The sequence below is a fragment of the Thermobia domestica genome, chromosome 2, assembly GCF_964235325.1.
Source record: "Thermobia domestica chromosome 2, izTheDome1.hap1.1, whole genome shotgun sequence".
In the NCBI taxonomy this organism is placed as follows: Eukaryota; Metazoa; Arthropoda; class Insecta; order Zygentoma; family Lepismatidae; genus Thermobia; species Thermobia domestica.
The window spans coordinates 287,771,688-287,786,950 of NC_137455.1; the positions used below are offsets into that span (position 1 = coordinate 287,771,688).

The 15,263-nt window shown below is 34.5% G+C and overlaps 1 protein-coding gene across 2 annotated transcripts in view; it reads right to left on the reverse strand.

Moving 5' to 3' along the window:
- Positions 1-15,263, reverse strand: part of LOC145678552 (uncharacterized) — a 273,608-nt gene that overhangs the window by 99,434 nt on the left and 158,911 nt on the right. For both annotated transcript variants that reach the window (XM_081748837.1, XM_081748836.1), the window contains exon 2: positions 7,077-7,217. In XM_081748837.1, the coding sequence (XP_081604963.1) occupies positions 7,077-7,180 (104 nt within the window). In that variant the 5' untranslated portion in view covers positions 7,181-7,217. The remainder of the gene's footprint in view (positions 1-7,076; positions 7,218-15,263) is intronic.

Sequence of the window (15,263 nt, forward strand, 5' to 3'; positions counted from 1 at the left end):
GCTCGCATTAGGTTCAACCTTACCAATGACTGAATGATGTCTCTCTATTGAGATGTAGATTTTCAGGCCACCTTCTTCCTTCAAGTAACTCTGGAAACAATGCCTAGTCACATGCATAACGCAATGTAAAGGCCATCTTCAAGGAACGTCGGGTACCACTGCTTGCTTAGAAAGCACGATTATTTTGTATCTTACTCAAGAACATATGACTGACATGGCTAGTAGACAGCTTGTTCTTCACGGGTTATTGATCATCGATGTCCTGTGGGCTCACGTACAAGTAGTGTGAAAAGTTTACAAATTCTAGATATGCAACACATCCAACGACTATTCAATTCCATGCCGTGACTATAGAGACTGATTACAGCATATGGAGGCTTTACGCGATAATGATTTTGTCGAGAAATGAGTAAAGTTCTAAAGTTTTGATATTTTTTTCTATCGTTATTTATTTAATGAATCTATGTTTTAATTTTCATTTCACTCAGTCAGACGTATTTTTGTTGGTGTTGCAATTTTCACAAAACAGCTGTGTACTTGAGACTCCTTTATGCCGTACATTTGATTGCAATCCACAAGCAACAAACAACAGACGGAGGTATGTCATACATGTCTCATCCACCGACATGAAAAAGACTTACGAAAGTTATGAAATCTTTTGGATTTACAGAGAAAGCACTTCCAAACTTCCGCGAATACGGGTTAAATAAAAACAATGTTTAAAATAACTTAACACTAGAAGGACCAAAATTTTTACCTCCCTAGAAGCACCGAGCCGTCATTTTGACGGCTATTTAAATGAAAGAGAGATATATCATTTTTCTTTATATTTCTCGTATTTTAGTTTTAATTTAATATGTTTAATCGACTAGCTTATGTTTGATATGTTTTTCTCGTGATATAATACAGGGTGATCCACTAAATTCCGTCAATACATTAAATATAATATTAATATCGAAAGTTTGTTCGCAGGACAGTGACATGAAAAATTAAAATAAAGGAATAATACGTACATTCTTACGTATGAAATCTTTTTTTACTAATCACGTGATCACACTACCTGCCCTGTAGACATTGGCTGGGCTATTTTTCTTTAGCATAGACCCAGTGTATAATACACCAAAATCATTATATTTATTTCAAACTTTTTATTACATGAAATTGAATTTACATTTTCAATACATTTTTATTTCAACCTGTATGCACTAAACTCAAGGGAAAAACACTTTTCTCGCGTTTACACTTGTGTACTATGAGTGGATTTTCTGATTGATATCCATAAAGGTTAGTAGTGAACATATTCTTTTCTTTCTGATTCAAGCACATTTTGGAAAGCTCTCTTCTATTTGGATGCATACTACCAATCAAGGACAACTGTTTCTTTTTCAAAGATTCGGCTAATTTTTAACTCGTAAGGAAAGTTATCACATGTAACATTCAGTCCTCTGTTGAGAAAAGAATCAATCGTCTTCAGAACAATATATTCGCCCAACTGTAAGTCCCGACGTCGTTCTTAGTCGTTTTCCATGTAGGGAATGCCTTTTAGTTGATACCGTGACTTTAGAACTGCAAGCAGCCACATTTGAATCCAAATTTGTCAGGCTTGCTTGTCACATATTATACGTATTTCCATGTCATCTTACTAGAGAATAACTGTTCATCCACACAAACACTGTCGTGGGCTTTATAGTGCCTGATACAATTCTCAATGAATAAGTTCTGCACAGTCGATACCAAAGCAAGCTTGTTTGCTTTCAGCCTTGAAGAGCTAGGGCACTTTTCATCAAACCGAAGATACTTCATTATTTCAAGAAAAATCTTTCTCTCCATAATCTTTCTGTAAAACACTGGTCCACAGCTTACGTTCTATAGTTCCTTTACAGATATATCTGAAGCTACACGAAATATCAATATTGCTAACAATGAAAGTGTTCTGCAATTGACAATGGCCAAAGAGAATCTTGACTCTGTCTGAACTTCAATAACGGTGCATTTCAGAATGTTTCTCAACATTGTCTCGTCTATGAACAAGCGAAAAGCACTACAAAAATCACCATCTTCAATATGATGTAACGCATAATAAATATAACGAACAGGTTTCTCGCGAAGGATGTCGTGTGAGGCAGTACACCCAGCATTGTTCTGTCTGTCCATTTTATTCCAACGTGTCCCATGACCTGCTATAAAAACATTTGATTGACTACTTCTGGAAACTTCTGTATCTGTTTCCTTCCTCTTATCCGAAGAAGTAGCTTCAGACACTGCATTCTAGTTACTACTGCTGGCTTCATCGAAGCAATCTCCCTGTTGTTCTTCCACGCGAAATTCATTTTCACTAAAATCTTAGAAAGCACGTAACATTTTATCAGGTTTCATGTTGCTTTTGTAATTAATCATATGTACCTTCAAGAAAACCTTTATTTCTACAGAGAACAATGTTACCAACAAGATACGAAGATAATTCAAGGAGAAATCAATCAAAGAAGAATCAAATATTTTACGTTTACAGCCATGAAAAGTAGAAATAAAAGATATATCAAATAGCAAACTCGTTGGAAAAATAACGTAAAATATTTCAAAATTTAATGTTTCTAACAGAAATATTACATTTATTATTTCCATATAGCGTACAACCTATAAAACAGTCCACATCAACAACAAAATATAGATTTTTAAATGAGGCAGTCAAATTGACGGTTTGGTCCTTCTAGGGGTATACAACAAAAATACGTATTTATTTAAAATAGACACACAATGTTTATATGTTGTATCAAACCTCTCTTAAAAATAATAAAAGTCCTAAAGTATGGTAGCGTTAGTCAAAGAAATATATGAGATATAGAAAATTGTTTTACGTGATACCGTCAAAATGACGGCTTGGTCCTTCTAGTGTAACTTTTTACATATGTGTTATACAGAAATGTAGGTATTACGCATAATTTCAAATTCCACACTGTAAACTTTATATTCAGTTTATCCCTCTAATACGTCTATTATAAATGTGAATTTCAAACTTTAGGGTACGTAGTCTAATGTCTGAAATGCATAAAGGAAAGCCTGCAGTATGTATATATGATCATTTACATAAAAACATTTACAAACTGAAAATTTTCTTCAGTATCTAAATAAATAAAATTACACATGTACTTATTGTGCAACGTTGACGTGGTAGAACAAGACGCCGCATATCGACTCATTTTCTCTTTAAAATTATTTTGAATACAATTCACTATAGATCATTTAATATCTATAACAGAAACTGACAATTATCTGTCTTGATTCCTGATAGATTTTAAAAGAAGAAGAGGAACACACAGTTGCATCAATACACTTATAATACACGTAATGATTAACAAATACGAAATTTATCTGAATACCACTGATTTTAGCTTTGGAACTTCTTGTATAAAATAAAAGACAAGTTCTAACCAAAGCATATATTACCTAATAAATAATAGCGTTTTGCCTTCATCAAACACATTATCAATGTATCTGATGAAGGCAAAGATAATTTGCCGAAACTGTAACGCTATTATTTATTAGTTAATATATGCTTTGGTCAGAATTTCTCTTTTATTTTATACGAAATTTATGTCATAGCTATGTTTATTGACTTTAAAAACTCGTATGATTCAATCCTACTTCATGGTAAATGTTGAACGTTTACTACATTAGCACTTACAAAATATATTGTACAGGGTGGTCAAAAAGTGTAAAAGCACCCAAATAAAAGGTAGGATTTTAAATGAATTGCGAAAGTGAATACAGTAATATGTGCTGTAGGTTAGTAGTACACGTGAGGGAGAAACTTTTAGAACGTGATGTCGATGACCGCCATTTTGAAATCCACCATTTTGAATTAACTTTCATTTTATTCAATGGAAACCATACATAGTGATACTTTGTTCTCATCTGAATTTTTCTCAGGAATCCAATGCTGTGTCTGTTTTCACTTTATCACTTGCAATAACGAAGTTATGACTGTCTTTTTATTTCCACAACGCCAGTCACATACCACACATTTCTCCCGATTAAAGGATGTATTTGATGTGTTTCCTATTCCGTTCAATTGTCAAAGTCATTATTTTTTAACATTCATCCCAGACCTTTCAAGTATGTTTGTACACGCGTTTATGTATTTCTTCAGATGGTCAATATTTGAAATTTTTACTGAGTACACACTGGACTTGAGATGTCCCCAAAATAAACATCTAGGGGAGTTAGGTCAAGGGTGTCTACTGCACAGCACCACGAGTTGGGAAACTGTTACTCTACCAAACCACGAGTTTGGAAACTGCACATCTAAATGTTCACGAACACAATGCAGGGGGGCGCGAAAGTGTTGGTAGATGACAGGGAATAAGAGAAGAGAGAAGGCAAGATATCTTCTTCCAACATTCGACGATACTCAATTGCTGTTAAGGTATCATTGATAAACAAAGGACCCACAACACGGGGCTCCCATACACCACACCACACCATCACTTTTACAGGAATACCAGCAGATGTTTCACACCAATGGGATTTGTGTCCGACCAGTAGCGAACATTTGTTTGTTCACCTCACCAGAAACGTAAAAGTTGACTTCATCTTTGAATAAGATGTCGTAGACGAAATAAGATTTAGGCAGAATTGCAAATGCCGACCATCAGGTTCATCCTCAACAGGTACTGATGCACTTATAGCTTGTATGGGTGCTATTGCTTTGTATGGGTGCTTTGTATGGATGCAGAGACAAAACATGCATGCTGGGTGTGGACTAAGACCACTTTTCTGGGACAAACGATGAGTGCTTCGATTCGGACTTTTGCTAAATTCTGCCAATACTGTTATTGATGGCATAACTTCGTTATTGTAAGTGAAAAAGCAAAAATAAACACAGCATTGAATCCCTGAGAAAATTTAAGATGAGAAAAAAGCATTATAATATATGTTTTCTACTTAAGAAAATGAAAGTGAGATCAAAATGGTGGATTTCAAGATGGCGCCCATCGATATCACATATCCTTAAAGTTTTCTCCTCACGTGTACTACTAAGCTATAGTGTTACGTTTGCAATACGTTTATAATTTTGCCTTTTATTTAGATGTTTTTACACTTTTGGAACATCATGAGTTATATGTAATATTCTAGAGAGTGAGCTAAACAACATGTGAGATTTGTCAAAATATTACTGCTACAAAAACTCCGGAAAAACTCCAATAAATTTCTTTATTATTAAACAATTCAGCCATAAACTAAAATAATAAAATCGAATAAAACAAATGAATTGGCCTAAAACGTATGTCTAATTTTTTCTGGAAATAACCATATCTCTCAATTAATATTCAATTCACAAATATGCAGTAACAGAAGATGTTATATTTTTAGGATTACATTTCAATAGAAAGTTAAGGTAAAACAAGCAACTTCAAAATATAGAGATGAAAATGCATTTGCTTATGTATGCCCTTTGGAGAATAAATTGCAACGCTTAAAAAGAACATATAAGAAATATTTTCTAAAAAAAATGTACCAAATACATAAATGAGGCTGTTCTGCATGCATTATAACATTTTCAGTTGACACTGAAATTTACACCAAAAAAAAAAAGTTATACCGGTATATCAGCTTACAGCATAAAGTGCTTGTTAATGAAGTTTTTACATTTGACTAATACAACTTATATAACTAGGTTAATGGTAAAAGAAAAAGTTACACATTTCAAAGTTCAATTTCACTATTTTGTCTATAAACTTTATTCTATCTCGAATTACAGATCCCATATGTAAGCAAACCTCGACTTCTACATCAGCAAACCAAGTGAACTTTTATATACTTCTGTACCCGAAACTTTATGTAGTTCCAGGGCATTGTTATCTTAAGAATTACTTAACGTTTTAATAATAATCTAAGCTATCTATTTGAACATCAAGTGATCATGTGTTGAGGAATTATAACTTATTATTTAGTTCGTATTACCTAAATAAGTTCCATGATCAGATTATGCGAATTTTTCCTGATTTAATTTATTGAGAGAAGGAAGCAAAGAAACTGAAATAGATACGAGAAAATGTTTTGGTGTCTTGGATTAGCATATACACAACATTATACACCTCCTACTTCCGCCTAGTTTAATAATATTTAATTCATGCGTACAACTTTTCATTCTCTTTCAAGGAAACATCAAATATATGAACAGATTATTCCTAATCACTTACCTGTATGTTGTGATTTTTTTTTCATCGACATCCAGGCCCTCCCGCCAGCCCTCGCTATACATGGTCTCGGGCCTGATTTCCAGTGGGAGAGCAGTGGATGCATTACAGTGGTTCAAATTCTACTAAAGTGTAGTTCCATGTCTCACATAACCTCGGTGCTGAAGATGGACTTCAAGAAACAACAACCCATGAACATACGATTGTTTATAGATTAAACAAATTACTCAGAAGAGAACTAAACAAAACTTAACTATCAGTTTTGATTTTGGTGAAATTAAAAAGTTTGAAGATCATGATATTGTTGACAAATATACTGGATTGAAATCAACACCTTGGTATTTTTCTACGGTCTCCCGTAAAAAAAAAAAAAAAAAAAAAAAAAATGAAATTGTTCAAACATGAGGTTAGGCCTCTAAGTATATTATTATTATTATTATTATTATTATTATTATTATTATTATTATTATTATTATTATTATTATTATTATTATTATTATTATTATTATTATATGGTAATAAAATTAAGTGAAAACCACTGCATTGAACTACCATTTCATTCTTGTGCAGTGTAAAATCGTTATTAGGTTAATAATAACATTGCTATTTCAGGAAATACTACATTGTATTGTCTAAATGTGTTTTCTACTCTCTTGAAGTTATCGATTCTAAGGAGAATAAGAGCATAATAGTAATGGCGATCAAAGGCAAATTTCTAAACTTCCAGCATTTTATTTCATATCCAGAATAACGTTTTCAAGCTTTTCAAATAGTGTAGAAAGATAGTAGATAGAAATAGTTGTGACTGAATTTGGGGACTGAAACGTTTGTCTATTTTATCTTTGAAGAACATTCAATCTACTCTAGTCATCTACTTACGCTTGGCACATCCGTACTTCCCGAGTTTGACGGGGAATTTTTTCTCGCAGTCGCACGTGTGGGTGGCTTGGTTGCAGAAGGCGTGCACCAGACGAGGACTGCATTGCTTATCACAGGGACCACCCAGCACCTCGCCAAGGCCTGTGGAAGAATACAAAAGTAAGTAAGTTTTCTGTAATATAGATTCTATGAGATTATTTAGTTTCTCGTATTCTTCACCTTTACGCATTCACTATATAACTTGCCATAATGTTTCAAGCTGAAGGAGAAAATTGTGACATTTAAATTTTTATATATGCAGTAACTCAGGGGTTTTCAAACTTTTTGCAGTTGAGGCTCCCCTCAACCACCAAAGTATGAACGCGCCTCCCCTGTCAAAAATGACATGTGTCCTAAAAGAAAGACTACCAGTATGCTAAACTATGTTTCATTTATTAATCAGTAATGAAAATATCTCATTAACACAGGTGATCTACATTGTACATTCTGACTACATCTTCTAATATAATGATATTAGCCGGTGTTAATAATTATTAATTGTGGGAAGTCAGATATTTATGGTAAAATTGAAAAATACGAGCAATGAGGGAATTTACATAACGAAAACCGACGCATTTAAATGTTTAGCAAAGTCAATGGGGTGTATCAGCTTGTTATGAGTCACACAATTTATTAACTCTCGGCAGATATTTTGAACTGACAAGATGGATCTCTTTCTGGAGATTTAGTTTTGACCTATATTTCGATTTGATCACTGCCATGGCTAAAAATCCGTTTTCGTAGAAATAGGAAGTTGCAAAAGGAAGGAACACTCACAAGGCCTTCTTATAATTCCGGATACTCTTTCCTCACTGAGCTCCAAAATTCAGGCAACGATGCAGCAAGAAATTTTGGTCTTCAATGTGCTGTCTGAAGAGAGATCAATGAGCTGTTCCACTTCTCTTGTGAAATTTGGTGGATTCACTGCGTTCAATGGATTCACGACCCAGTTGTGCTCTGTCCACTGGAAAGTACTTCTTAAATTGGACATAAAGTTGTGTTAACAAGATATACTATTCTACAGAGATACATAAAGATCGTTAGTGGCCATCTAACAAGCATTATACACGTTTAAGCCGAAGGTGAAAGGATTATCTCTGATCGTATGTATAACAGAGGTGATACAAAGGATACGTATTACTAAACAAGAAGGGTGCAGACTCAAGTATGCGTGTTGCATTATAAGTATGTTCCTTTGTAAGATCTTTTTTAAAAAAAAGTCATCGTGCCTCCCCTTACAACCTTTGGCGCCTCCCCAGGGTAGCGCGCCGCACAGTTTGAAAACCCCTGCAGTAACTAATATATCTTTTGTAGTAGGTGGGTTACATTGCAAGTAAAGGATTTACAAATGTTAGACTGCTGCTTTGTCCGTTACAAAAATGTTTTGACAAATAACGAAATTGTCACAATGATTTGAAATTCACAAAAATTTAAAGGCCAATGTGATTTTCTAGCTATAGCTGTGGTTCTCAGCCGATGTGTCGCGATACACTGGTGTGTCACGCAGTCCCCCTAAGGTATGTCGCAAAATTCTAGAACTTAAAAATCATGAAGAATTTAATAATAATTAGTTAAAATCAGAATGTACCAGTCAACACCTCTAGCTATTGAATAATGCTCAGTGCTACCGTATGTAGAGCCATTATTTAAAAAATTGGTTTCATTATTATAATATATTATTATTATTATTATTATTATTATTATTATTATTATTATTATTATTATTATTATTATTATTATTATTATTATTATTATTTATAAAAATGTCAAAAACGTGTGTCTTATGTCCTGAACGTTCCGTAAAGTGTGTCATCAATCAAGAAAGGTTGAGAACCACTGGGCTATAGCCTAAGTTTCAAAAGTCATGGTAGAATAGTCGGTAAGGCATCCACCTACCAAGTGGAAGTCTTGGGTTCTATCCCTGCTGAGGGAAGGAATTTTCTCATTCACTCCTCGATCCAATGAGGTCCTGAGTTTCACCTAGCCTCTTTGAATGGGGAAGTTGGTGCAACTTGGGGAAGTAAAAGGGTCGGGGTGTGATGGTCACTACAACATCTTCAAGTGTGCTGCAGTCAAGAAAGTGTGAAGCTCTTACCTTAACACGTAGCTTTTGATAAATGTTTAAACAAATTTAAAACAATTTTCGTATTTATGGTATTTATTGACTGAGGAAACCACGAATATATAAATAATTGAATCGTAACTCACTCTCTATGTAACACTCACGTGACACTCCATTTTGTCACTTTTTATATCTGCCACATCGGGTTATTATAGCAACATAAAGACTGAATAATTATGCACATTGAACTGTAGAAAAGATGAACTGTTAGATTAAGATTGATGGTCTATTATTACGCATTTTATATATCATCATAAATGTCAAGCATAATTTAATGCTGAGTTAAATGAACACTATGACGTGGTTTTGCTAATTTAGTATAATGATTTCTCATAATGGATTTTAGTCATAGTTTTCACGTGGAGGACGATATCCCTGTGGAAACACACTTACTGGCAGGAAAGAAACAGTACATTAGAATGACAGCAATCGTACTTAGTCCCATTATTTGTTATGTGTTAAAAGTATTTCATTCTACATTGACAAAAGCAATGCAAGAGTACATCTACAAGCCACAGAAAAGCAAGGACGGACATTTGGTCGTAATAAATTGCAGGTATAGCACAACCATGATGACTTCTTTACTGAAGTAAAAAATAAATAAGTTTAATGAACTACCAGGTAGTCAAATGGATAAGATATTAGGTAGAGTTGGTTTAAATTACAAATACAATATGAGTTATGTATAAATATATTATACATTTATAACAAATATACTGTTATTATAAATACAGTAGGTATTAGTACAATGTCGTGCTAGCTTATAAATTCCTTTCATTCAGTATCCCAGAAAACAAGTCATTGCAGACAAGGTATAATGGAATTCCATTTACTATATTAAGATTATTCAGTAAGATACACTGTTGCCACACTTGGTACAATTGTACCAAATTCAGCCCTTTTTCTCATTCATCGGCCCGTTGGTACCACTCTGGCATTTTCTGCCCCTTTTGTGAAAAAGTTGGTACAATTCTGCCCAATTCAGCACTATTTAACAAATACAAATACATATTTTCAAAAGTGTCAGTAAGACTTTTCCTACAACTCATCACCATCACAACGCTGAACACGTATTTCAGACTGATCGTTTCCGATTTTGAAACCGCTTCTGCGCACACTGTCATTACTCAACACCTTGTGTATTACATAGTCATTAACAAATCGTATATAAGAACTTTCTTTAAGTAATAAGTAAAAACTTGTTGTGACTGTTATTGAAATTTTTGAGTTGCGAGCGGAGCGAGCATGAAAATTTTTAACAAATGTATTTCTTTGTTAATTAACAATATTGATTGAATAGTGCGCCAATTCTTTTACAGGGCGTCGCATCGTTTACTTTTTTTTTGACACCTTTTCTTTCTTCTTGCTCGTTCGGCGCCCCTTCCTACCAGCGCCCGGGCAACCGCCCCTCTCGCCCCCTCACCCGTAGCTACGGCTCTGCATGTATTACAACAGTAGTAATCGCATGACTTGAGGACACTTTGGACTTTGACCCCGACCTTTGTGACGTCATAGGTCAAAGGTCAATGACCTTGGCCCGGGGTCAATGACCTAGGGGTACATAGGACCACCCCCTCTAAATTTTGGCAGGGGTACCTTGGCCCACCCCCTAAATTTTGACAGGGGTACATAGGACCACCCCCCTTAAATTTTGGAAATTGCCAAATCTAAAAATTTGGTGTGGTATCCTAGGACCATAGTATGTACCTCTATCAGTATTGGGGGTCTATGTCGTTCCCTTTTATGGGTAAAAAATTGCCAAAAATTCAAATTTCGGGGGTTTTTGACCTAATTTATCCCCTTGGATGAGGTGTTATTACCTTATATAGTTATATGGGCGTATACAGGGGTCCATTCCCTTTCATAAGACATGGGTATATTGGTGCACCCCTTGAAAAATTTGGGAGGGGTACCTTGGCCCACCCCTTAAATTTTGGAAATTGCCCAATTTAAACATTGGGTATTATAGTATAGGACCCTAATATGTATCATGATAAATTTGGGTGGTCCACCTCATTCCCTTCTAGGGGTACAAAATTACCAAAATATAAACGTAAGCAATACGTTGTACCACGTGTTTGGTCTTTTGGCCCAATTTATCCTCTTGGATGAGGTTCTATTACCTTATATGGTTATATGGTTATGTATAGGGGTCTATTCCCTATCATAAGACATAGGTACATTTGTGCACTCCTTTAAAAATTTGGGAGGGGTACTTTGGCCCACCCCTTTAATTTTGGAAATTGCCAAATCTAAAAATTTGGTATGGTAGCCTAGGACCATAGTATGTACCTCTATCAGTATTGGGTGTCTATGTCGTTCCCTTTCATGGATAAAAAATCGCCAAAAATTCAAATTTCGGGGTTTTTTGACCTAATTTATCCCCTTGGATGAGGTGTTATTACCTTATATAGTTATATGGGCGTATACAGGGGTCCATTACCTTTCATAAGATATGGGTACATTTGTACACTCCTTTTAAAATTTGGGAGGGGTACTTTGGCCCACCCTTTTAATTTTGGAAATTGCCAAATCTAAAAATTTGGTATGGTAGCCTAGGACCATAGTATGTACCTCTATCAGTATTGGGAGTCTATGTCGTTCCCTTTCATGGATAAAAAATCGCCAAAAATTCAAATTTCGGGGTTTTTTGACCTAATTTATCCCCTTGGATGAGGTGTTATTACCTTATATAGTTATATGGGCGTATACAGGGGTCCATTACCTTTCATAAGATATGGGTATATTTGTGCACTCCTTTAAAAATTTGGGAGGGGTACTTTGGCCCACCCCTTAAATTTTGGAAATTGCCCAATTTAAACATTTGGTATTATAGTACCGGATCCTAACATGTATTATGATAAATTTGGATGGTCCACCTCGTTTCCTTCTAGGGGTACAAAATTGTCAAAATATAAACGTAAGCAATACGTTGTACCACGTGTTTGGTCTTTTGGCCCATTTTATCCTCTTGGATGAGGTTCTATTACCTTATATGGTTATATGGTTATGTATAGGGGTCTATTCCCTATTATAAGACATAGGTACATTTGTGCACTCCTTTAAAAATTTGGGAGGGGTACTTTGGCCCACCCCTTAAATTTTAGAAATTGCTCATTTTATATATTTGGTATTATAGTACTGGACCCTAACATGTATTATGATAAATTTGGGTGGTCCACCTCGTTCCCTTTTAGGGGTACAAATTGCCAAAATATAAACGTAAGCAATACGTTGTACCACGTGTTTGGTTTGACCTAAGTTATCCCCTTGGATGAGGTTCTATTACCTTATATGGTTATATGGTTATGTATAGGGGTATATTCCCTATCATAAGACATAGGTACATTTGTGCACTCCTTTAAAAATTTGGGAGGGGTACTTTGGCCCACCCCTTTAATTTTGGAAATTGCCCCTTTTTACATGTTTGGTATTATAGTATAGAACCCTAATATATATTACTATAAATTTGGGTGGTTCACCACGTTTCCTTTGATGGGTACGAAATTGCCAAATTTTAGTACAACCACGTGTTTGGTTTTGGCTCAATTTATCCCCTTGGATGAGGTCCTATTACCTTATATGGTTATATGATCATGTATAGGGGTCCATTTCATATCCCCTTAAATTTTGGAAATTTTCCAATTTAAGCATTCGGTATCATAGTACATGACCTCAACATGTATCATGATAAATTTGGGTGGTCCATCTTGTTCCCTTTCATGGGTAAAAATTACTAAAATATAAACATAAGCAATATGTTGTACCAAGCGTTTGGTTTTTGGCCCAATTTCTTCCCTTTGATGGGGTTCTATTACCTTATATGGTTATATGGTCATGTATATGGGTTCATTTCCTATCATAAGACATGGGTACATTGACGCACCCTTGAAACATTTGGGAGGGGTATCTTGGCTCATCCACTCGGTTTAGAAATTGTTTTAATATAAGCATTTGGTATCATAGTACAGGACTTCAATATGTACCACTATAAATTTGGATGGTCCACATCGTTCCCTTTCATGGGTAAAGAACTACCAAAAATCAAATTTCGGAGGTTATTGACACCTATTTAGCACGTTATATGGTTTATTACCTTTATATGTTTATGTTCCCTTTTAAATTTGGGAATTATCAAATAACAAAATTCGGTAAACGTTTTCTAGGACCCATTGGTGTTCCTCTTATGGCCAAATATTCAAAATTTAAATGTTATTGACCGGCTTTATTATTGAATAAGTACAGGATTTATTACTTTTTTCATAAGACACAGGTGTATTTGTGTACCAATCTTAAATTTTGGGAGGGGGTACATTTCTTATTGTCATATCAATAATTGGTAAATGTTCTTTGGGTAAATCATTGTGATCACGTGATCAGTTATTGACCTATGATGGGATTAGGAGTCCAGGACATTGGTACATTGAAACTTTGTAGGATAATTTGAGAATGCGTCATTGGTATTGATTATTACAGCCAAATATAAACGTAAGCAAGACGTTGTACCACGTGATTGACCTTGATGAGGTAGTGTACAGGGATACATAGCTAACCTTATTGAAACTTATGACTCATAGTCTTAAGGGAATACATGCTACAACACTGGCAAAGTTATTGTTGATGCAATTTGATTGGCTGATCACTATCTTTCCTGCAATCTGATTGGCTGATCACTATCTTTCGTGCAATCTGATTGGTTGATGAGTTTGAAATCTTTGCTGAATTCAGTTTTTAAGTTTTGTTTTACATTTAAAAATCTTGTTTTCGTTCAACATTTTGCACTCAATGATAAATATGATCAAAACCGTTTATTTGTTAATCGAATAGTTAAAAACCGGATAAAGTTTGACGGTTAACCGTGAAACGTAAAAATTTTTTAGTTTGAAATTTTTTTTTGCTTGAAACATTTTGTTTGAAAATTCTTGCTTTCAAATTTTTTGTTTGAATTTTTTGTTTGAAACTTTGGTTTGACATTTTTTCGGGTGATATTTTTAGTTTAAAAATTTTTGTTTCGAAAGTTTTGTTTGAAAATTTTGTTTCAAAATTTTGTTTGAAACTTTTGGTTTGAAATTTTTGTTTGAAAAAATTTTTTGTTTGAAATTTTTTTGTTTGAAATTTTTTTCGTTTGAAAATTTTGTTTCAAAGATTTTTGTTTGAAATTTTTTGTTTCAAAGTTTGGTTTGACATTTTTAAAGTTTGTGCACTCATTAGTAAAGAACCGGAACTGTTTAGAACTAAAACCTCTGGCAACATTGTGGTGCAATAGTACACGTCAGAACATGTTGCAATAGTACACGTCAGAACATGGTAATGAAACGTCATCAGTTTTGCATCATATATAAGTATCGTTCGCGTTAGTATTCATGATAACATCATCATGGCTACTTGTCTGCAGTTTCTAAACACACGTGATGTGATGAAATCATTTACCAAGATTACTGATTTACAACAGAATGTACCTTATAGAATCTTAGCTAGCCAAATAATCCCTACAAAGCTTGGATTAAGAATCGTAGTGAAGCTTGAAAATGATAAGAATATAATTTTACCAGCAAGATATTTTCCCATGGAGGCATCAAAACAAGAAGAACTGCTGCGTTTCTTAAATACTGGATCTGTATCTTTATGTTACAAAGGATTCTTGGGTCGAAGTCATCAATTTGAATTTAGTACATAGCCGGATTCGTCAGCCATTGTGATGAAATCATGAATTCAAACATCAACACGTCAGCCGTAGTTGTATGAATGTGGTTGGTCGGCATGACGTCAGCAACTGTGATGAAATCATGAATTCAAACGTCAGCACATTCCTTACCAATGACGTCAGCAATAACTATAAACCAGCAAATACAGTGTCATCCCACGAAATCATTTGAGCAAGTGCTTTTCAGGAGGAAAGATGTGTACTTCTAACGATAAAGAGTTCATCTTCGCAAGCTATTATCCAATAAATATATTTCAAACAAAACATGTGATGATTGGTATCAGTGCTAGAACATTTGAACCTGTGATTCGATTGGGCAAAG